The sequence below is a fragment of the Plectropomus leopardus genome, chromosome 15 (assembly GCF_026936395.1).
Source record: "Plectropomus leopardus strain MGB_pleo_1.0 chromosome 15, ASM2693639v1, whole genome shotgun sequence".
Classification (NCBI taxonomy): domain Eukaryota; kingdom Metazoa; phylum Chordata; class Actinopteri; order Perciformes; family Serranidae; genus Plectropomus; species Plectropomus leopardus.
This window is the reverse complement of record NC_142190.1, coordinates 20,178,689-20,202,181: the sequence shown is the minus strand read 5'-3', so window position 1 is coordinate 20,202,181 and position 23,493 is coordinate 20,178,689. Positions and strand designations below refer to the sequence as shown.

At 37.2% G+C, this 23,493-nt stretch overlaps 1 protein-coding gene across 2 annotated transcripts in view; it reads right to left on the bottom strand.

Annotated features, from left to right (window-relative positions):
- Positions 1-8,347: 8,347 nt before the first annotated feature.
- Positions 8,348-23,493, bottom strand: part of rxfp2a (relaxin family peptide receptor 2a) — a 41,681-nt gene continuing 26,535 nt past the window's right edge. For both annotated transcript variants that reach the window (XM_042499272.2, XM_088088161.1), the window contains exons 10-20: positions 23,303-23,374; positions 21,042-21,113; positions 20,022-20,096; positions 18,362-18,433; positions 18,216-18,287; positions 17,831-18,060; positions 15,189-15,334; positions 14,336-14,431; positions 13,263-13,431; positions 10,701-10,919; positions 8,348-10,544 (exon numbers count right to left, since the gene is read on the bottom strand). In XM_042499272.2, the coding sequence (XP_042355206.2) occupies positions 10,279-10,544; positions 10,701-10,919; positions 13,263-13,431; positions 14,336-14,431; positions 15,189-15,334; positions 17,831-18,060; positions 18,216-18,287; positions 18,362-18,433; positions 20,022-20,096; positions 21,042-21,113; positions 23,303-23,374 (1,489 nt within the window). In that variant the 3' untranslated portion in view covers positions 8,348-10,278. The remainder of the gene's footprint in view (positions 10,545-10,700; positions 10,920-13,262; positions 13,432-14,335; positions 14,432-15,188; positions 15,335-17,830; positions 18,061-18,215; positions 18,288-18,361; positions 18,434-20,021; positions 20,097-21,041; positions 21,114-23,302; positions 23,375-23,493) is intronic.

Below are 23,493 nucleotides of genomic sequence, written 5' to 3'. Positions count from 1 at the left end.
GTTTGTTTTTAGACTACTGTTCCTTTGTAAGGAAAACCATCTTTCTCTTTGAGCAAAGACTGTTTGAAGTCCCTTAGTTAGGTGGTGCTTGAGGAGGGAAGATGCAGCTCTGAGAAAACAAAGAGATAAAGTACATTCAGTTTCCAGATTGATTATTTTTTGTCTGTTTAATTGTTTAAATAGACATTAAAAGCCTGTCAATTATTGTGAATTGCGTGAGCACATTCATCAATACATATGCACAAATATTACCCGGGATGTGTGCATACAAACATGCAGTGCAGCATGCTCATCTGCCTTCCCATACTGTATATAGAGCTGTGTTATGTAACACTATCTCCGGGGTCTCTAATGTGCAAACTAATGCATCAGCAGCCTCAGAGCTCCATCAAATCGAATAGCGGTAAAAACAACTTCCCCTGACCAATTATCTGGAGTCCTAAATCAAACACACAAAACACATAAGTCATATGAATTCATTTCCAATAAAAGTTTAAGATAATTACATCAACGCAAGGCTCAAACAGGCCTGTCGGGTCATTTAAAGTAAAGGAGTATCCAGCTACTCTCTAGGCACTATTCAGGAGAAGAGCTCGGCCATAAAAACAAGTATTAATCTCTCATGCAACAGCACCTGAGGCAAAGTCAGATAAGGAGTGTGATGGTAAGGAATGTGAGTGTGTGTGTGTGTGTGTGTGTGTGTGTGTGTGTGTGTGTGTGTGTGTGTGTGTGTGTACTGATGTCTCTGTATGTGTGAACTTGTGTGTGCCTGGCAGAAACACCAGCTTATGTAAGCCAGTGGGAGTGAGGTGCCGGGAGGTATCTATGGAAACAATGACAGCGAGGAAAGATAGATAGTTCACCAGCAGACTCAGGTTCGGGAATAAGGGAGATCAAACATTGTTTCTGCCCCTTTCCTACACGTGGATGAAGCTCAGTAACATCAGTACAGTGAACTAAGTGGTTAGTGGCCTGCAAACGTCACTGAGGGACAGAGCTAATATAGTGCATTATGTCATCGGGTAAACATGTGCCCTTAATGCTCCAAGAAACCATGAACCTCGAACTGTGACACACACTAATAACACATATGAAACCATTTAACCACAGCATCTCAGCCAAAGATGTTTGTCACACTGTCATGCTGCCTCCCTCCCTCTCGCTGCTGTTTCTTGTCACTCTCTACTGTCAGCTAACCATCAAAGACAAAATGTTATGTACTCTGCTCGATGCTATGGTCATGTCATCCTTCATAGATGATATTGTGCGATTTGTTCCTTGCACAAAGAATGAAATCGAACTGGTGTTTCAACACACACTAGTGCACAGGACTAAACATTAACAATGGAAGACTGGAAATACAGCAACCACACTGTGCCATCACAATTGAGCTTCAAAAAACAGGGTGTAGAATGTATATTCAAAATTAGGGCTGTCCCAATCAGATCGGAGGGATCGGTGTTGGGCCCAATCAAATATTTTTCTATTTGATAGGGATTGGTTATTTTTGAGCGCATGGCCTCGCAGATCATTTGTTTACATCCAAAGTCACAGAGGTATCATATTTGGAGAGCACAACTTTTAGTAGATACTCAGGTTTTATTGTAAGGCTGCTCATGTTCAATTTCAGCAGCTACACTACTTGAAGTAGAATTGAAATTTTTGTTGTTCATTTTAGTCAATTACATTTACTATGACGCTGCAATAATCGTGACCATTTTTTATATTTTTGTGCCTGCCTGGGATTGTTAAAGTTCAGCTATAACACTACTTTTAAGTGGAATTGTGATTATATAACTATTATATTGTTATATTGTTCTCAACTTTTATTACAAGGCTACACTAAGCGGATTTGAGAGAAAAAAAAATTATTACACTAAGTGAAATTGTGTTAAAAGCCATATCAAAAAATTTATTTGTAGTTTGTTTACTTCGTTATTTTTGTAATAATAAAATTTTAAAAAAAGGTTTGTATGCAGACATTTTTTCTTGTATTGCATTGTAGAGCTACTAAAACTGTCGAGCATATACACTGAATTGATTTTAATAACCTGAAAGTACTTGAAGTGTGCACCTGTATTTTCCAGGTAAATATAAGTAACCAATCTGGACTTGATATTGGCAAATAATCAATATCAAGTTACTCTGATCGGGATCGGGGGCAAAAAACAGTACATCCCTATTCAAAATGGCATTTTAATAAACAGTATAAAACTATCTGGAACTGATATACATGGGGATAGAATGGAGAGAAAAAAATCTGTATAAATTAATCTCTGTCACCAAGGTCATACGCCAACTACGGTGTGAAGCAATCCACTGGACAGGTAACAGTGCGGCTGGAGACATTTCACTATTCTCTAGATGGCCTCTTCAGATCTGAAGTGCACAGACAGACACATACGAGGTGCATCTCAAAGAAGCTCAACCACTGCCACAATTTACACACAGACAGATGGTCTGAACTAGACACAAAGAGGGCCCTTTCTGTCAAACTGAAACAGGTCTTCATGTTCAAAGCAAAGGGTTACAAAATGTGTCACTAACAGGATTACATGCGTTGAAAACTCTCTGATACTTTAAACTGCCCACTGGGTAAACTATAAAATGCATGCTGGTTGATATTAGGGGTGGGTGATATGACCAACAGCGTCTACTGCAGTATATGTGATTTTATATCACAGCATACATCACAGTGCAGTAATTGTTCTGTAAAGTCAATAAAGAAATAGTTATAATAACCATATTGTGCTATATCACATTTGATTATTTCTGTCTTTTATATGCAATTCCTGAAACAAAAGATAAACTGTCCCAAATGAGACAACACTTAAGTTCCAAACAAGACTCAAAATAGTAAAAAACTGAAATTCTTTCAAACTGAAAGCTGTAAGGCTGTCGACAACAACAATTTCAAATGTTACAGGTGTTGTAATTACAACTTCACTCCCCTCCACCATGTCTGCACTAATCACAGCGGCTGGATTCGCGAGAATCATGAGACAATCAAGCCCTGATTTGCTTCATAGTCTGCCCCAAATTAGCTCCCACAGATGAAACGGTCTTGCCAAATCTCTACCAATGGACACATTTCTACCATCACACAATATACCGTTATATGTCCAGTCCGAGTTGATAAAATCAATGCTGGTCTGTTGTTCCTTAAAAATTACATTTTTAAGCTTTGGGCATGGCATCAACATGCAAAGTTAATTAATCCAATTTATGTCTATTATACTCAGCTCAATAGAAATGAAAAGAATGACCGAACATGAACAAACGTTTTGGTATTGAAAAACAATGAATACCTATAAGTGTTATGATTTATCTATTAGCTGGCTACCCTGTGGCCTGCCCAGTACCCTTTATCATAATACAACTCAAAATGCTCACCAACATGCATGTGATTAGGAAGGATTACTTGTCACTTGAAAACCCTTGCATTCTTTAAAAGGCTTTAACATTATGTGACTCCACTGAATTCTTGCTATAGTTCTCCTTTTTGCCTTAAATCAACCAGTTACAACTTTACAATACTACATATATGTATAATGGCAGGACCATAACTTGAAGATGAGGAATAATTAGGCTAGTTAAATGGGGAGATATTCCATAACCCCAAGATAGGCTTTGTAAATCCAGGACAGATATGTAGGAGTGGGGGAAATGTCACAGAAGCCCAGCGCTGTGACACACATGACATGCTGTCTGTGTGTGTTGCTTGTAGTCCAGACACAGAACAATGGAGTTAACTGGGTCGCCGTTGGCTGACTGGCTGTGCCAAACAGCTGGAGAGATGAAGAGGAAGATGATTGAGGAAGGAGGGGAGGGAGGGTGAGGAATAAGGAGGAACTTGCTTAAAATAGAGGCATGAACAGACGAGGCTGGGGAGGAAAACTAATCGTCCTGATTCCTCAAAATTAACTATACAGCAAACTCATTCAAGAATTTGGCTTTTCATCACAACACATTGTCAACACAATCAAAAAATAGAAAACAAAATGTATGATTCCACATTGCCAGTTGCAAGAAATAAAGGAGCTCACAGTAGTGGTGGTGCCTGCTATCTGTCTGTTTATGAGAGCATGTAAATAATACATGCTGCAACACAGGCTTTCTCTCACAAAATATTCAAGCTGACTCCTGACCATCTCAGCTGTAGAATAATAAAGTGCACAGCTACTCAGGCGGGATGATGCGCACCACTGGACCATAACCTCTTTAAAGGGATAGTTCCCATTTTTTGAAGTGGGGTTGTATGGGACACTTATCCATAGACAGTATATTACATGCAGAAGCTGTCAGTCAGCGCGCCAGTTCGGAGCAGCAGGCTGGAGTCTGACATAGAAGATAAACTATCTACTGCTGTATATATACCTATATATACCTATAAAAAAGTCCGACCTAAAAAAAAAAAAATCAGTATCAGTTTAAGTGTACGGTATATTGGGAATATTTTATTTTGATGACAGCATACATGGGAAACTGTTAATGGCCTTCCCATTGAATTTGGCTGTCTGACAGAATGGTAAAGCACATATAATATAGTGTACACCTAGACTGGTAGTGACTGTTTTAGGTGGGACTTTTTTGGGTGGCTAAAATACATTTTGTTGCAGACACCTATCCACAGCAGTATGTTGCTTAACTTCTGTGTCGGACATTTTCTGTATATAATATACTGACTATGGATAAGTGAGCTACCTCATACATCCCTGCTTCAAAAAAATCCAAATGATCCTTTTATATTTTACTTTTTGAAGGCTGTGTTTTAACCCTTTGAAACCTGGATTGGCATTACTTTCCTTGTGCTACATTTAGATGCCTTTCACAAGTATTTAAATTAATGAAACCTGAACAAATTGGTTTGATTTCTTTAAAAATCATGTGAAATAAATGAAATGAGGAACTTGACAGCAAATTAAAATCAATACATTTTTAAAAAAGAAATTAAAAAAGATATTCAAAATGCTAGAGAATAATGCCATGACAACTATACTTCTAATTATCACAATTAAACATTTTTGATTATTTTACAGAATTCTTATATTTTTTAAGCTACCCACCCCCAAGTCATGTCTTGGTTTTTTGTTTGTTTTTTCTTGTTTGTTTTATCTAGTTTTCCCTTACTTATTTATCTTTTTCACCAATTTTCCAGTCATTTTTTTGTATTTTTTCGTAATTTCTTGCTGATTTGTGGGTCATTTCTTCTTAAGTTTCTAATTACTCTCTTTCCATGTTATTTAAAGAAATACAGTAAATTTGTTCGGGTTTCAAATGGTCAAACCAGAGCCCATATCAACACCTCCACGAGGAGGACAACAAAACATCAGTGAGAGGTCCAAAGGCTCGGACACGTTGTAAGACATTCATGTGTTAATTTACGTTACACTACGAGATGTTATATACCGTATTTAAGCTCCCATACTGTGATCGCTAGCAGCTAGCAATGGCAACTTGGCTGGTCATCATTAATGTAAGCTACCTTGCTGACTTGCTAACGTGCAGTGTAGCATATTATCTTTCACCGCCATCGCTAAGTGTGTATTTACAATCAGCGTCTCTGTTACCATAAAGACTGTTGCTGGCTCACAAAGCAACGCGGTATTGTTCGTGGTCTGAGTGCTACTAAGGAAGCGTGGACGCGTGCTTAGGTTAAGTCACCTTTTATTTTATGAATGCTAATGGGTGTCGACCACTACAACCAGCTATACCAGTTGCTAACTCGGTAGCCAACGAGCTAGTCCAAGCCTCTGTGGTAGTTAATCGATGTTATACCAAGACATTGCTCGGTTGCCTTTGTAGTCAACACAGCACCATTAAACACCACCAGACACAGCACTAATGCGACATTAAACCGAGCCATACCTTTTCTGCGTCGACCCTGGCGACTAAAGGGTCATTTCCCGGCACGGATTCTTTGTTTATGTGGTTTAGTGGGTTGTTTTCATCAATCCGTCTCGTCTCTCTCCTCCGGGAGTCGTGCCGCCCCGGCTGACAGCACTACTGCTCGGGATGACAGGGCCCCGCCCCTAGCAACCAATCAGATGCCGAGGATCTGGAAACTGAGGCAAGGCACGTTTCCTATTGGTCGGCGGTTGTGTCCGTCAGCGTGTCGCTAGGGGTGCGACTTGGTCCAAGGGCAGGACACCTGCCACGCAAGGATGCTGATCGCCGCAGGTGCGGTCAAATTAAGTGATGAAAGGGCTGAAGAAAAACATTGAAAAGACACGTAGCATGATAACAGGCAGCTGCGCAAACAGTTGACGAGACGACATAGTCAGCTTCACTTGAGCATACTTTTAGGTTCACTTTTTTTGTTTTTAATATCAAGAATTATGCTCAATATGCATACAAATCAACAATTTATTTCATGAGGAGAGCACCTATTTAAAATAAACAAACACTCCACATATTTTTCATACTATAAATCTCTTACTTGATGTGTAGCCTACAGCATGTTCTATTAAATTCGGACTGAACATTGATTAATAAATGGTGTGTTGATGTTGATTCATTGTCTCAGATTTTTGGTCTTTAAATAGGCCAACTGTATTGTATTGCTTTACTTTTTTTTACAATCTTACCTTCTGATTCGAACAACTTTGTATATGGTATTGCTTTGTGTACCTCTCTATGTTTTTGTGTATTTTTTTCTCCTCTCTGTGAAGCACTTTATGTATGAAAGGTGCTATATAATGATAATCGTTGTTATTATTATTATAATTATTTTAATTATATAGCTACTAATTTGGGTTGTTTTATGTCTGTTTTGTCACTGATTTAGCCTTTTTCTAAATTATTATTATTATTCAAAATTACCATACCAATTTGTTTAAAATTAGCCTGCTGCTGATGAACTCTCAATGCTGTAATCCATCAGACTATGCTTCAGTCATACATTTCTATTTCACAAAGAAAATATGATGAAAGTGATGTTAATGTTCACATGGCAGCATCGAACAACTAAAATGGCAAACAGTAGTAGATGTCCATTTATTTTGGACTATAAATAGAAAACTGCTATCACTCTGCTATCAGCTTTGCAGGATAACAGATTAAAGAAACAGAGAAGTAGGTCAGGGTTCTCTGTTGGCTGCATTTATGGAGCTTTACAACTTTAGAACAGAATTGCTTACTCAGCATGTAAATGTGTGCATGTGCACATTTGGTGGTGTTTTATTAGTCAGCTTTGTTTCATTTTTTGCTATGTACCTTTTACATGTAATGGATAGCTGTTTGCCGACACAGACTCCAACATGTTTAACTGTATTTTAAGTTTGTTATCTGTTTTTTATTATTCTAGTCTCAGAGCCATCTCTATGGGGAGTCCAATAAACACAAAATTCACCAATCTGACTTCGACAATACAGCACATGCACTGAGAAGACGGTCTCCTGTACAAAATATCATACAACAAAAATAAACATATGCACACCTGCACAGCATGATGAGAAATAATAGTCCTTATTTCATGAGAGGGGGGTCTCACTGCTTGGCATATATGATGAATATCAGTACACCTTTGCTAGTGTTCTTCTTTTACTATTTTCAGTTTGTTGTTGATTGTCACTAAATTAAAACAACTGTTAAAAGCAGCAAAAACATAGTGTGTACCAGTATTAAAAAAAAAGTATAAAGACACAAATTTAAGTCCTGGGGACATCTCACAACCGCAGTGACAACCAATCGGAATTTAACAAATTCCTTGTGTATAGATTAGTAAATTAAATGTAATGTGGCATGCTTTATCCAAACATTTTTATCCAGTCTAGATCAGTCTTGCAATCATAAGTATGAACTATAAAAGTCTGATTTAACAATATCAAGATGCTACAGCATATTGATTCAGGTTCATATAGTCACGGCACATACTGTACATGCAGATGGAGTGTATAAAAGGCCATGTAACAAAGAGGAAAAATTTCAGATTACACGTATAACTGCTGAACAGCATAAAGATATATCTTTATGCCATATATGACAAAAATGGGCATTGGTTTACAGTTAATGGGAAGCAGGAAGTTAGCTGCTGCTGCTATATAACTGATGCACAACAGTGATTGTCAATGGTTAAGTCTCTTTCTCTCACAGTTTTCTACCAATTACTAGCTTCTCTCATATTTTGATAGTCTTGTAGATGTAATTATAACCCTGCCATAACTCAGTAAAATTCACTTTGGCAATTAAATGTTTACCTTTTGACATAACTTTAATTCAAAGACCCAGGTTATGCTGTCATTTTAATGCTAACCACATGACATTAATCTTCTCACCACTTCTCTACAAACCTGTCCAAAAATTCTCATATAATATAATATTGAAATTCAAAATTTGTCAAAAATCATTTAATGTGAATATTTTATTTAAAGATTTGTTTCATGAATAAGTTTATTTTTTCTATTTTTTATTTATAGATCAATTTTGCATAGCCCTGCATATATGCAAATGCACTCCTTCCTTTGCAGCTTCACTTTTTCATTTCTGCATTGAGGATGCTATGTAAGGTAAAAGGGTTATTACAGGAAAATACAGGAGAGAATTAGGAAAGCTAATCAGGCCAAACCCAGAAACTGATATAGTAAGGCAAATTACAGACAGAGAAGACAACAAAAGCCAAAGCGGAGAGCAGGATTACAGAGGGAGGAAGTGCAGAGAAGGTAAATGTCATGGATTTTTTGAATAGCATAATTACCTTAAAATTTTTATTACTAGGAATTTAAATTACATAATGTTAAAGATTTTAACATTACGTGTAAAATGGACATTTCATTTGCCTTTTAACTAGTAGATAAAATTTAAAAAATGCAATTTAATTTCACACATATATTAGTTTTTGAGGACATTAAGCCTTTAAAACTTGACCAAACTATTTTTATTTCATTGAAAAACATGAGGGGAAGGATATGAGCAATTGACAAGACATAACCCAAAAATGAAAAAAAATTGTAAATAAAATAAAATAAAAAGATTACAAGAAAATCACCTGAAAATAAGCTAATGGAAAAACTGGCCTTGAAAAAGTTTTGATTAAACTGTATTTATTTTATTTTTTTCTATAAATCATTTTACATGTAAAATTGTTCTCATTATAAAAATAGTTTTTAAGAAATTAGTCACTATTTTTGTATAATTTCTATTAACCCCCCTCTTTTTAAATTAATTAAAATAATTCTAATTTTAAATTTTTGGGGGGTAATTTTCTTGTCACCTTTTACTAATTGCTTGCAGTTTGTGGGTCATTTTTTTTCCAGTCAGTCATTAACCTTTTTTGTTTTTGAAAGAAATCATACCAATTTGCTCAGGTAGGAAAGGGTCAAATAGGTTGTGAAAGCCATCCAAACTCAACACAAGAAAACTGATATCAGTCCAGGTCTCAAGGGGTTAAATGAAAAAAAAGAGCATTTGTATTAGGCCTCTGCCTACATTATAACTCCATAAACTGATTTCGAGTTTATGCATGCCAAGACTCATTCCTTGTTATTGTGGAGACTGAAATTATATATCCTTGAACCTTCTCAGCTCAGCGTCTGATGAGCTAATGAGTCACATCTGTGACTCACTGAACGCGCTGTTCAGTGAGTCTCTGAGTCTCCGTGAATCTCTGAGATAGGAGAGATATTTTGCTGCATGTCTCCCAGCATCCTCTCCTGCTTGACCTCCATAATCTGACCAAGGGATCACTAAAATAAAAAACTGACCTATGTGGGACTTTATGTTTTCTCTACAAGTACAATAAGCACTTTTCTTGCTTGACTTAGGACATTTTAAATCCATTTAAATTGTCCTCATGGCAGCAGTAAGATGTACAGTGCATGCTGGTATTTATCCTTCCATCCATCTTCTTTGTTTTTCTTATCTTTACTTTACTGTACCTTTATCTGGAACAATATATGGCTACATATACACATGCAAGCATAGAGGCAATTGTATCATGAGTATTACAGAGCAGAGGGTCATCCACAAGTCATGAGGTTGCTGTTTGATCCCTCCCTCCCCGTGTTCACATGTCAAGTAAGTTTGAGCAACACGCTGAGAGCCAAAGTGCTCTCTGTGTAAACATAGGGGGATAAAGTGTAAACTGCTTTGGACAAAAGCGTCTTGTTGTCATTTTTACAAATGTGGAGCACATCAGGACCTGATGACACAGCTCAGTAATCTTGTTCCACTGGCAGTCTCATTAAAATAGTGCTACTATTGTTTGGGAGTTTGAAGATATCACCAGCAACCGGCCCTCGACCAGTACATCACAAAGTGCCAAGAAAGTTCCTGCCACCCTCAGGCATAGCGGGGATCTACGCCGGTCAGTGACACCTGCTGGAGGTAGTCTGGTGGCTGGTAGCCAGGGGGCCGTGTCGTCTCCATGAAGATTATGGAGGAGGTGAGGCTTTTGCGGTCTTTTTTCAGCGTGTGTCTTCTCTGCCAACGACAGAGTAAGACATCCACCTGCTCTCTGAAGAAGCTGGTGGTCAGAGTGTACAGGATGGGGTTTAAGGCGCTGTTGATGGGAAGGATGAAGATGACTACCCAGCTGGAGATGGTGCCTGAGGGAAAACAGGAGCACAGTTGTCCACATTTTTAAGCAGTAGGTGCCTGTGTGTGCCTGATGCATAAGTAAAGACATTACAGTAAAACACTGATGTGTTATTGGGACGTTAAAGTAATGTAAACATAACCTTAAACACAGTCTCATTTCTTACCAGGTATGTCCCACTCCAATAATGAGAGGACCTTCACTAAAAATATGGGAATCCAGCAGAGGGCATCAGAGAACACTATGAAGAAAAATCTGTTGGCCACAGCCACGTCTCTGTGCAGTCTGCTCCGCAAGTCCATGGCGTTGATGCCAGTTTTATAGATGGAGTAGAACATGGTGGCGTAGGAGAGGACGATCACCAGGAATGCCACTAGGTTTAGACCTAAAGAAATTCACATGCTATTCACACACATAAATGCAGTGGTGGAGTAAGTATTCAGATCTTTTACTTAAGTAGAAATATCAACACATTAATGTCAAATAGTTAACACTAAAAAGCCTGAACCATTGAAAAATAACCAGATTTTTTAATTGATGTGTTTATGGACCTTTTTGACATAATGTAAAAAACATATTTTGAAAAAAGTAATTTGCATATAGGGAAACAATTTTGCATGATATTTTATATGTCAGGCCTTTAAGGTAATTAATTGATCACAAAATAAACAAATACATACATTTCTCATTGCAACTGGAACACTTTAAGCTGTTTTTTGTCATTTTTTCCCAAACAGGAACCTTTTGACCACCATTTCAGTGCATTGTGGTGGGCAAAAAAAAAAAGAAGTTTCTGTCCTTATTCAGGCAAAGATGGACTTTATCATTTTATCATTTATCATCACTTTATCATATCACATTATCAGAAATGCCCAAGGTCTCTAGTTTGTGATTGTGAATCATTTTAAACAATAAGGTCAAGATTGCATGAAACAGGTTTTTCAGCAGAGTATTGTTAATGTGGATGACATGGAGGTCACAGAAAGCCCCAAAACACTGCATCTTTAACAATGCATTGTACTGAATAACTTTATTGGTTTTTTTTTTTGTTTTTTTTGTCTAAAACCTTAATCTAAATAATACCAATCACTCACAAATGCTATATTAAACAACTGGAGTAAAAAAGTATATTTGGCTCTGACATGTAGTGGAGCAAGAGTATTACAAGCATAAAAACTGAAAAACAGAAGTTAAGTACAAGTACCTAAAATTGCACTTAATAAGACCTGAGTAAGTGTACTTAGCTACTTTTCACCACTGCATTAGTGTGAACACAACACAGGCACATAGGTAAAGTATACACTTGCTCAGACATCCACTGTTGAAATTTTAACTTGCATGCACGTACACATAGGTTGTCATACGTGCACACTCAGAGAGAAAAGCTGGAGGTGATGAACGACAAACTGTGGCACCTCATTAACTATTTCACATGATTCTTATTTAACAGCCTAGTGATGTAAATGCTGGCACCCTCTTAGAGAAATGATCCCATTAAATCATTCGTCACCACTGCCAGACCTCTACTGGTCCTCACTGAGAACACTGAGTACTAAGAACCTAGACTAATAATACATTGTTCATGCACCCGTGGTGTTGGCAGTTTAATAACCCAATTTAACATGCAATGAATTCCCTTGTTCTGTTTGTTGTTACACAGCGACAAAAAAACCCAATGTCACTTAAAATGGGATAAAAAAAGCTATTCAGCTGTACATTTGTACATAGCAATACAGAATGTTTTAGTTGTCTCTATGATAAGCAACAGTATGGCTCATTGGATTTAAATCTCAGTATTAAATCTCAGTGTTAGCCTACGTGAGACGAAAATGTTGGGCTTGTACGCTTCTGCAAACCACGGATATGTTACATTTGCACGTTTCATGCGTATCATTATGTATATGAGCTGACATTGTCATCGGGAAGTTGAGGTGATGGAGGGTGGCGTAATACCTGCAAGATGACTGCCAGGCTGAAGAGCACTTCAGACCACTGTTTGAGACTGAAAACAATGGAACCAGTTGTTTTATAACAAGACATCAGCAGCATCTCAGTAGCAATTGTGTAACCAAAAGTGGTTGTTTTTTAGCAAGATGTCGTTGGTTTCTCTAGCCATGACTGTGGGTGTTTTACACAACCACATGTTTACTATGGCATTGCTGAAATATAAGGAAGCAACGTTTCAACATATCCGCTTCAGTAAGGTTTGCAGAATCTTGCACTGTCAACATTTACTCTGGTGATTTAATTATGCATCACTCCACAGTTTTTAAAAAAATTATCTTCAGTGCATGAATGTTTTTAGTTTCATTGTTTGCCTTCTCTTCATTTTATAAAAAAGCTGGGTTTTTGTCAGGTATCCTCAGGGGTTAACCTTTTGAAACTTAGTTTCACGTCACTTTTCTTATGCTGCATTTAGACTCCTTTATTTAAACCTTTGAACTTTGACAAAATTGGTGTGATTTCTTTAAAAAAAAGGCAATGAGCAACTTGGTAAGAAATGTTCCACAAATTGCATAATATTATTATTATAATATTGAGGTTTTTTTTTTTTTTTTTTTGAAGCCAGAGAAAAATGTCTAGGGGAAAAAAGACTGAAAAAGCTTGGGAAAACTATATTTGTAATGATCACAATTGCCACTACTACCTTCTTAATAGTTTGCTGAAATCAGTACTCACTACAAATAAGCTTATGTTCAGAAAATATGTTTTTTTTTCTTCAATTTACCCAGAAAAATCCCTGTGGAATATCCTTTGGCAGTGGGTTTTTCTTGCCTGTCAGAGTGCAGGGGAAAACAGACCCCATTGCGTCCATAGTAGTTTCCAAACAGGTCCTCATTCATGAGGGGCACAACAGCAATAATGAACCCCAGCAGCCAGATGGAGGACAGGACAACCTTGCAGCGAGACAACAAATATGCTGTTAGGATTGAAGCCAGAATGTGCACAATAAACGGTTTAAGCAAATCGATGACTCATTGAATTTCCACACTTTCACTGACATTTAATGAACAACTCCTAAACATTTAGTTCAGTCGAGCTGTCATCTATTGACAAGTCGATTCAGGCTCTTCTTCCATCCAGACTCTCTGAGGAAGAAAACAGCAGGTGGCAGAACTTTCTCACAAAGAGGCCCTCTTTCAGTCAGACTTGCAGTCAGGAGTATTGATGGCAAATGGTTATTGGCAGTTAGAATTGGCTGAAAATGCTCTGTGAGGGAGCTCTGAACTGATCCCCCATAACGAACATGGACATTAGAGCTTAAATCACCAATAGCTCATTATGTGTTTTCACACCATCACAAGGCGAGATAACTGATAGTACTTAGGTGTAGTCAACTCTCTCAGTATCATTGATATTGATCTAAAAATAAAGCTGGCGCTGCAAACCCTCTGTGACACAAAGCTGAGATGCTGCTCCTCCACACATTAAATACTGTTCTGGCTCTACCTTGCTGTAATTAGAATCTGCTCTGCTGTATAATTTTTCGATTTCAACATGCAGCTTCAGCAAAGGCCACGGAGTGTTTCGTACTACCTTCACCAGCTGAGCGCTCAGTAGTATAATAAGAGCTCATTCTTTTCAAAGAAAAACTACTACAAGACAGAAAATCAAATGTTTTCACACCATATGATTAATTTACACTCCAAACAACTGAAGTTAGCAGTAAACTGCTGTTCTCTTTCAAGATTTACTGCGTAAAAACAGCACAAAGGATCCAATAAAATTAATGTGTAAACATCCATTCAGCAGTCTTTTTTTCCCCCTCTATTAGTGTATTAGCAGCATAGAGTACCTCACCACAGTCTGAAGTTTGCCTGGGCGCAGATTGCTGAAGGGGAATACAATGACCAGAAACTTCTCCAGAGTCAGGTAGGTCAGGAGGAGGACACTCACCTGAGGAAAAACACTCACTATGAACCTTAAAGGAACACGTTTTAACTCATTAACCACTTGCAACAAAACTTCTGCTGACCAGTTCTACACTTTAATATAGTTTTTTTTTTTTTACATCCAGTGGATTACACTCAAGCTAATAATGCAAAAGTTTGAAACCCATTTAAGATAAATATCACACCACCATAACTGACTTTCTCACTGTCACAGATTTTCATTGTGTGCTTATGTAATCTCCGGCTACGGCTAGCTGAAAACTCTTACTTGTTGGTGTATCCAATTGCTTTTGTTCTCTGTTTTTTTTTTTCAACAACTGAGCTTGTGAATTCAATTTTAATTTTTCATTAATTTGAAGTATACATGATCTATAGTGAAGATACACCTATAATATTAATCTGAGCCTGTCAGCTGTAAAAACAACCTCTTTTTATGGATATACATTGGCAGTGCGTGTATGCTCTAAATGGCACATTGCAGCCTGTTTTGCAGCTGCCGGCTGCAGCTCTTTTGTTTAATACGAGACCATTTAAATAAATGTTGTTCCCATTTGTAACACAGACACAAATCATTAGAAAATATAGTCCAGTTTTATAGTCTACAGTTTCCCCTTTAAATAGAATATAGATATATCTTCTTGGTTATGTATTACAGTGAATAGCCTACAGTTTGTCACAGATTACAGCAGATTAGCAGCCTCTGTCTTCAAGCATATTTGAGTGTATGTGGTCATGAGTGGGATGTTAATATATAAAATTACCTCGGAGGAGAGCATGGCCAAGAATCCAATGGTCCGACACTCCACGCTCTCCATCCAGAGCAAGGCATTACGGTTGTACTGCCCGCGGAATTTCACATCAAACACGCCAACAAAAAACAAGTACACACCCATGAGGCAGTCTGCACCTGAATGATAAGAGATGGTGACAAACATGTTTGCATTAACAGAGAGAGGAGCTCCGTCTGGGTTTGTTGGAAAATGAGTTCATCTGTCAGCTGCTGGCAGACCCCAAATTTCTCATTTAAATTCACATCACAGAACATTTTTCCCCTCTTCCAGAGCAGAAGGGTGAATCGCTTGCATGGGACAGACACATGTCTAAATAACTGTGTGCAGGTGTGTGTGGGTGGGTGAGAGACTAGGCGAATTGTTGGGTTAATTTAATGACTTACGTGTTAACCCTTTAAATCCCAGATCGAGTATTTTAAGTATTTGACCCTTCTTGAGCAAAATGGTGTGATTTCTTTTGAAAACATGGTGGGGGTGGGGATAAGCAACCTGGCATGTACTATTTCACAAATTGCAAAATCAGTAGATTTTGAAAATTTTTAAAAATAAGCTAGGGAGAAATGTCCACAGAACTAGATTTACAATTATCATAATTATATGTTGAAAATTATGTTACTGAATTATTATTATTATTTTAAGCATTTTTTAAAAATCATTTCCTAGTTTGTTTTTGTTTTTTTTTTTACTTTACTTTACTTTACCTTTTTTTTCTGTTTTTGTGTTTATTTTCTTTTAACTGTCTTGTAATTTTTATTAATTCTTGCTAATTTGGGGGTAATTTCTTCTTCTGTTGCTCATTGCCTTCTTCCACTGTTTTGAAACAAATTAATTTGCTCAGGCTCCAAAGGGTTAAAGCTTGAAAATCTTTCAGTTTTTCTGCTGCACTGAAAGTCCACACAAAATCAATAAAAAATTAGCAGTAAGGATAGAAATAACACATTTGAAGCCACTTTTCTCTTCAGTGTCTCCAACTACAGAATTGTTAAAAAAGTAATATCCTGAGTGAAGCCTGGAGGATGAACCTACAGTGCAAATGAGGGAAGAGGAGTGACTGGCATGAAGAATTGGTGAGTCACAGAGTGACAAGGGTTATATAAGAAAAGCTGACACATTTGAACTAAAGAAAGAGGAACTGACTGAGAATACAAAACAAGAGAGGAGAGAGGAAACAGCGGTGCGCAATGATTGATATGGATTGTTTTAAGGGAGGCCCTCTTAATGCACTTACATCCCTTTAAAAAATCTTATTTTTAAAGTGCTTCCTTTTGATTTATATGGCAAATACTCCATACTACGTGTAAAAATTTGTAGGACTATGACTGCTTAAAAAAAAACACCTTTAATCCTTTTTAAGGCTGAATTTATAAATATTTTTCAACATTTAATCTTATCCATGATATTAAAAATGAAACAGAAATGTATCTCACTCAGTGTTGTTGTAGTGAACTTTCACACAAGCCCGCAGAGATTTGAATGTACTGGAAAATGTTGTGTTACGTTCAACATTACATTCCTTCAATCTTCCACTCGACAGTTGATTTTCATCGTCTCTGTAAAACTAAGAGAATTCAGTGGGACAATAGATGCTTCTGGATACAAAATACAGAGCATAAAAATGAAATGATGGAAGCCAAAAGTATAAAGATCAAACTCACTGCCTGCATATCCAGGAGCTATTCATTATAATACTGCTGCTAAGGGTTGAAGGGCAACATCAATTCTGCGATAATCACTGCTAAAACTCACAAGCTAAGGCTCCAATTTTGTACAAATGTTCTCCTGGTTGCGGTATAAAGATTTGACAGAACCTTGATCACATGTAGAATTAAATGAAATGTGTTACACTTCATACACAGTTATGGATGAATTACTGAACTAGCCTTCCAGGCACAGGCCAAGAGACCCAATGTGTCAAGGAGGACACAAAATAATATACAAAAATGCTGTCAAAGGCACACAAAACGAGGCACCCTGTGGCTCAACTGGTAGAGCAGGCGCCCATGTACAAAAAGCTGTGTCCTTACTGCAGCAGCCGGAGGCTCGACTCTGGGCTGCAGCCCTTTGCTGCATGACATCCCTTCTGTTTCCCCTTTTCACTCTGTTGTATTTGTCCTGTCTAATAAAGGGGAAATGTCCAAGAGATGATATTTTTTTAAAAAAGACACATAACGACTAGGCAGACTCAAAAAACAACCACAAGAAGACACAAAACAACAAAGAGACACAAAATGAGATCAGACACACAAAACAACCAAAATGAGACACAAAATGACCTCAAAGAGACACAAAATGACCCTAAGGAAAAACAAAACAACAACAAAGAGACACAAAACAATGACAAAAAGAAATGCACAATTAAAGCAACCAAAATCAGACATAAAAAATAACCTCAGAGACACAAAATGACAAAAAGAGACAAAAAAAACCAACAAAAAAGCGGCAGAATCACCACAAAGTCTTATGTGTCTTGCTCCCATGTAGGAGAGGTGTTGGGGCCCTCTGCAGGGCCCTATTATCTCATAATCCGCCCATGCAGTTTAGTGCCACATTCATTCAAGTATTTCTGTATTTGCACATAGTATACCTGAGGGTACAGTGGTGTGGTTACTCACAGCAGAGGACTTTGATGCAGGCGGCATGCAGGTTGTTCTCCGCTCGTATCAGTGACCTCATACCGATGACAAAGAGGTTACCAAAACAGGTAATGAAGGCCATGACCCACACAGACACCCGCAGCACTATGTTAGCCAGCAAGTCCTCAAAGGAAGAGATGCCATCTGTGTTGGGCTTGCAGGACCTCACATGAGGTGCGTAGGAGCAGTACTGGAACTTCTTAAAGTAGCTGGCAAAGAAAATTGAAAAAAGAAGGTGGTGGCAAAGACATAAGGTTCGACAGACAATAATACAGAGGGAATAAAAAGATAGAGAGGCATCAAGTTAGGCTGTATAGTGATAAGACACGTGTGGATTGTGATGCTTTTGTAGGATTGTACATACATGTGGGAGAGGTTCTTCATGGGCAAAAACATCTTAGTCTGAATGTATGGGATCTCTATACCCTCCAGAGCCCTATAGAAAACAGAGGATATTTATTCTACCGCTGAACAGGCTGCAGCAAAAAGCTTCTGTGTTCGTTTACTCACAGAGACTGGAGATGTGTCAGGTGGTTGAAGTGGCTGGAGTGAATGTGGAGAAGGGGATTGTAGGAAATATTTCTGCATAAAAAGATGATGAAAAACTCACTTAATAAATCCTCCATGGTTGAAATGTAAAGCATGACTGAATTACAGTAAAATCCAGATATTCTTTGTCTTATATTTAGAATTACACTGTAGAGTGTTACTTGTATCCCTAACTTACAATCAAAATGCAAAGTACTTCTATTCTTTTAGTACTTACAGTACAACATCCCTTCTGTTATGTTTTTGTTTAAAACAAGGCATTGCAGCATCTTTCTCTATGCAATTCATCTTGTACTCTGAACGTTTGCAAGATTTTATGTCTCCTCCTTGTGTTTCTAAGATTTTTCACATCTGACAGTTTTGAAGTGGGAGCATCTGTCTTTACTTTATTATTACGTTGTGCACATATGGCAAAGGAAAACCCCAAGGGTGCATCTAATTTTTTTGTTTAACCCTCTGGTTGCTTTACACTGTAGATTGTTTTTACAGTTTCATGACAGATAAAGGATAAAGATGGGCATGACTTTTTTTCAAGCTTGTTTTTACAAATAAGGCTCAAGTAAACAGCTCTTTACAAGCAGAGCTGTCGCCTAGAAATTATGTTTATATACAACTAATTTGAAACAGCAAATACATTTTTAAGGAAAAGATAATGCAGAGATTCTATCTGTGAATCTATTTATCTATCTATCTAAGATTTTATGTTTACTGTTGATTATATTTCAACTGTTGTCGTTGGGCCTGGTGTTAAAATAGCCACTAAAACAGACGGACATAAAAGCATGCAAACAATTAAAAGCATGAGTGAAAACATGAATGTAAAAATAAGCCACACGGACCTTAAAGCACTTGTAGAGGACATTTACATGACAGATCAAAGCAATTACCCAACAGACACAGTATGTGCACAAGATATAAAAAATACCAGGCAAGAAACGGTTATGCACAAGACAAAAGCATCTGCATTACGACATAAGCGTTAGCAGACATTGCACAGTCGGCAATAAAACAATTTGACTCCATGCAGTGCAAATGTAAAGACAGGTATCAGAGGAAAGACTACATTGCCTACACACAGCTAGACAGGTGAGGACAGTGAGGCATGTGGAGGCTATTTATGATGATACACCTGGTTACTTATTAGTCAGGCTTTAAGATTTCCTATAAGTTCCTAAGATGTAGTACAGTTCTAAAATTAGTTACTTTTCACCAGTGCCTTTCACATGTATCATTGTAACATTAACGAGTATAGAATAAGCACGCAGATGGACTCAATACCCTGATTCTGACCCTACAACAGATTAAATGATTAAATGATACCTGTGCTGATCATTTCATCCATCAACATTAAAAAATAAAAATGTTTTAATGTTTTGCTTTTGCTTTAACAAAACTATGATAATATATGTGATAGAAAGAGACTGAAAGTTCTGTATAATACTCTCAGTAATTTCTCTGCTTTGGAAGGCATTAACAGTCAGATAGAGGCATGCTCTTCGAATCCAACCTTCAACCTGGAGATCCCCAAAGTGTTTTTACTCATAATAAACCTTAATCCCATTCAATAATCATCACATAATAAAGCACACCTCCCCTTCCTGCAAGACTATCAGTTACTCACAGTTTAAGGAGGGACTTGGAGAGGTTCTTAAAGGTGTTTTTTGGAAGCTCCTTGATCCTGTTGCTGGACAGATTCCTAAACCCAGTGAAAGAGAAAGAGAGAAAGAAAAAGGAAATGCTAATTCAACAGACAAAAGCAAAATGCAGAATCACTTACATCCAAAGTCGACTCGCTCATTATCAGACATGGCCAAAACAAAGATATTTCATGTTTACAGAAAATTTCACAAAGCTCTTGATCTTTGCAGAGATTTATCAAAATTTTAAACATTAGCAAAATAAATCTCAGCGTAACAAAACTACATTACAAAATAGCATGGATGCCCCTTATTTACAGACTTTTATGTGAATTCTTTTCATTTTAAATTAATTGGGTTGTTTCAATCTAAACACTTTATACTGTGATGTTAACCCTCACCTCTTCTGATTAAATAATCCTTATTGTTGTTCTGTAAATCATTAATGGTTTGAACAAAACACTTTTCTTTTTCACTGAACACGCTGTTTTCTTATTATGCATCCAATAACATAATAATCCATATAATCAACCATCAGCCTCAGGTTGCCAGTAAATTTAACAAAAACTGTGAAATATAATTTTCATTATCCATCAGTCCAGACATTATGAGCTCAGTTTCACAGATTTCATTAAGATTTAGTTTCAACCTAAGCGACACTAAACAGCAATTCTAATTGTTATTCTAATTCTTCTAATTGATGATTAGAATTTCAATAAACAGCTTAAAAAAATGTTTCATGATTGGATCTTTTAAAAGTAGTATGTAGAAATGACAAAGATCAGCTAGTGGGTTAGAAATTAATTAAATTTGATTCAAATCTATTCTCAAACAGCAATAACAAACTTTATTACCAGCAGAGCGTTTAAATAGTTTTATACATTTCAATTTCCACTGAAACTAAATGATTAGACTAACCCCCTCTTATCATTTAATGTCAGTCTTCATAAACTAAATAAATAAAAAGGATGCAAACATAGTGCAAACAAATGGCTGGTACTCACAGTTCAGCCAGTTTCCACAGAGACTGGAAAGTGTTTTCAGGAACCCTTCGGATCCTGTTGTCCATCAGTAATCTGAACATTAAAGAGCTGCTGTCAGAAAATGTGCGCAGAGCAGTGAATCTTTGCTCGGACTGGATGCAGTTTTATTTACTGTAGTATCTGAACATGATGACTACTAATTCACACATTGCTCCTTCCATTAACACTGACTCCCTACTGACTTACACAGCTCTAACTGAAAACAGTGTCTCAGTGATTTTTAAGTTATACAAGTTAGTATATGTACAGTCAGATGATACCCAGCACATGGCAAATATATGCCTTTCTCAGGGCTATCTTAACAGTGTTGATTACATCATCTCCCAAGGTCAAACTTACAAGTCTGACAAGATTCAACATGACACCTGAACACAGAAAAGTGAAACTGGAGTGACACATTTTGCACTTTTTCTAAGGCAAAGCAGTTTTTATCACTGCAAAAACTGCCGATCTAATCAAGTGTAATAATCTTATATTTAGATTAAAAAATCTAGTTAGTCTTGTTTTAAGTATAAATGGATTATCTAGTGCACACAGTTTTACTGGTTTTAAGACATCTTAACAAGCAAAATTTGCTTACTGCACTGGCAGCCAAATTTGCTTCTTTTAAGTGCAAGTATGCTTAAATCTAGGGTGTTTGGCCTTAAATTTGACAGGCCATTTTTGCAGTTTCTAATTATTAACATGGTGAAACATGATAACATGAACAGTTCGTAGTTAAATAAAAATAAAACCAGCTCTGGACGGCATGAAAACAAAAAATTGAGATTCTTCTTCGGGGATAAAAACTGTGTCTCTTTCCAAGACAAATTACTGTTTTGGTATTTATATCAGTGCGGCGAAGGCATTCTTCACAGAAGGTTTTAAAGAAGGAGTCTATCATTAATGCTGTCACAGAGCTTGGACATCAAAGTTAGTAGTTTGGCAGTTAAGGTATAACCTGGCGAGGGGGATAGCATGTCTTCTACCATGTTGTGCTTGTCAGACATTAAGTGCGTGATGTCTTTTTACATTCTCAGCTAAATGATGCCAGATCTTTCCATTTGTTCCAAAAAAAAGCCTCTGGCCTGTAGTCTGGAGTAGAGGGCTCCGGTGTGCCGCCACTCTCGCAAAAAGCCAATCCACGTTATCTTTCTCGGTCTGTCTTGTAAGGTCAGTGGCCTCTTTCTTTTCAATCACATGTTCAAATGCAGTTCATTATGAAAACCAAGTGGTGGCTTTAATTCAAATCATATCAGCAAATTTTTCACCCTTGCTTTGAAAAGTGCTAAATGGATAAACGTAACTTTATTTTTCAGTAATTTTTTTTGTAAAGGTTTGAAGATCTCCTCTGTGTCTGCAGCTATAGGATGTTAACACATTTTGAGGACATGCAGCTTTGTGTCCTTGTTTGACCTATTTCTTAATAATGGGATCAGGCAGGGCACACTGCCGAGCATTTGTTGTTGTTTATGCTTATAATCAAATTTAATTAAAGTAGACAAGTGTGTGTGTGTGTGTGTGTGTGTGTGTGTGTGTGTGTCTGTGTGTGTGTGTCTGTGTGTAAGTGGGTGTGAAAGAGGAACATTAGACTGAAATACAAGTTCACAGTTCAGATGCAATTGGTTTGTCTTGACCATTATTTACTCTAACTGACAATAACAGACAGAAAATCAAGCTGACCAAAGTCTGCATGATGAAGTAGAGTGAGAAAACTCCATCATTTCTTATTTTTTGTCTATGGTGTTAAATATGAAACAGAACAGGAACATAAAAAAAAGATTGTGTCCTAAAGATGAAACGGTTTTGAAGCTGCATGCGTCACTGCTGTCTGCTTCTGTGACATCCAGTTTGATCCAGTTTTTCACCCTGTTACCTGAATTTGAATTAAATTATAAACTGTTATCGAAAAGTTGATACTTCCACATATACAGATCTTTTTAATTCGTGTGCGATCATACTAAAGACTAAAACAAAATGTTGTATTGATTACAGCTGAATGTAAATGAATATTTTGACATAACCACATTCATGCTCACTTGAGGAAGTTTTGTTCAAGACAATATGGCATCACTGATGGACGAAACACAATTGCATGTGCATCATCCCAGCAGACAGGAATGCGACTAATTTGTAATTTATGTTTTGGGAAACTTTAGCTGCCTATATATGGAACGGAGACATGGCTTAGGACTCTTGTTAACTCCTTAAAGTGATTGTGACTTTTATTATGTTTTACTCACAAAACTTCCAGTTTGCCGCAGGTTTTCAAGACAGAGTGGTTGAGAGTTTGAATCTGGTTTCCCTCCAGATCCCTGAGAGCAGAACAAAGGGAAAGGGGAACATTGCATGTTCACTGAGTAAGATGTCGTTTTCACGCATGTAAAAAGTTTTTCAAATCATTACAAAAACAGGAATAAAATATATTAGTGTT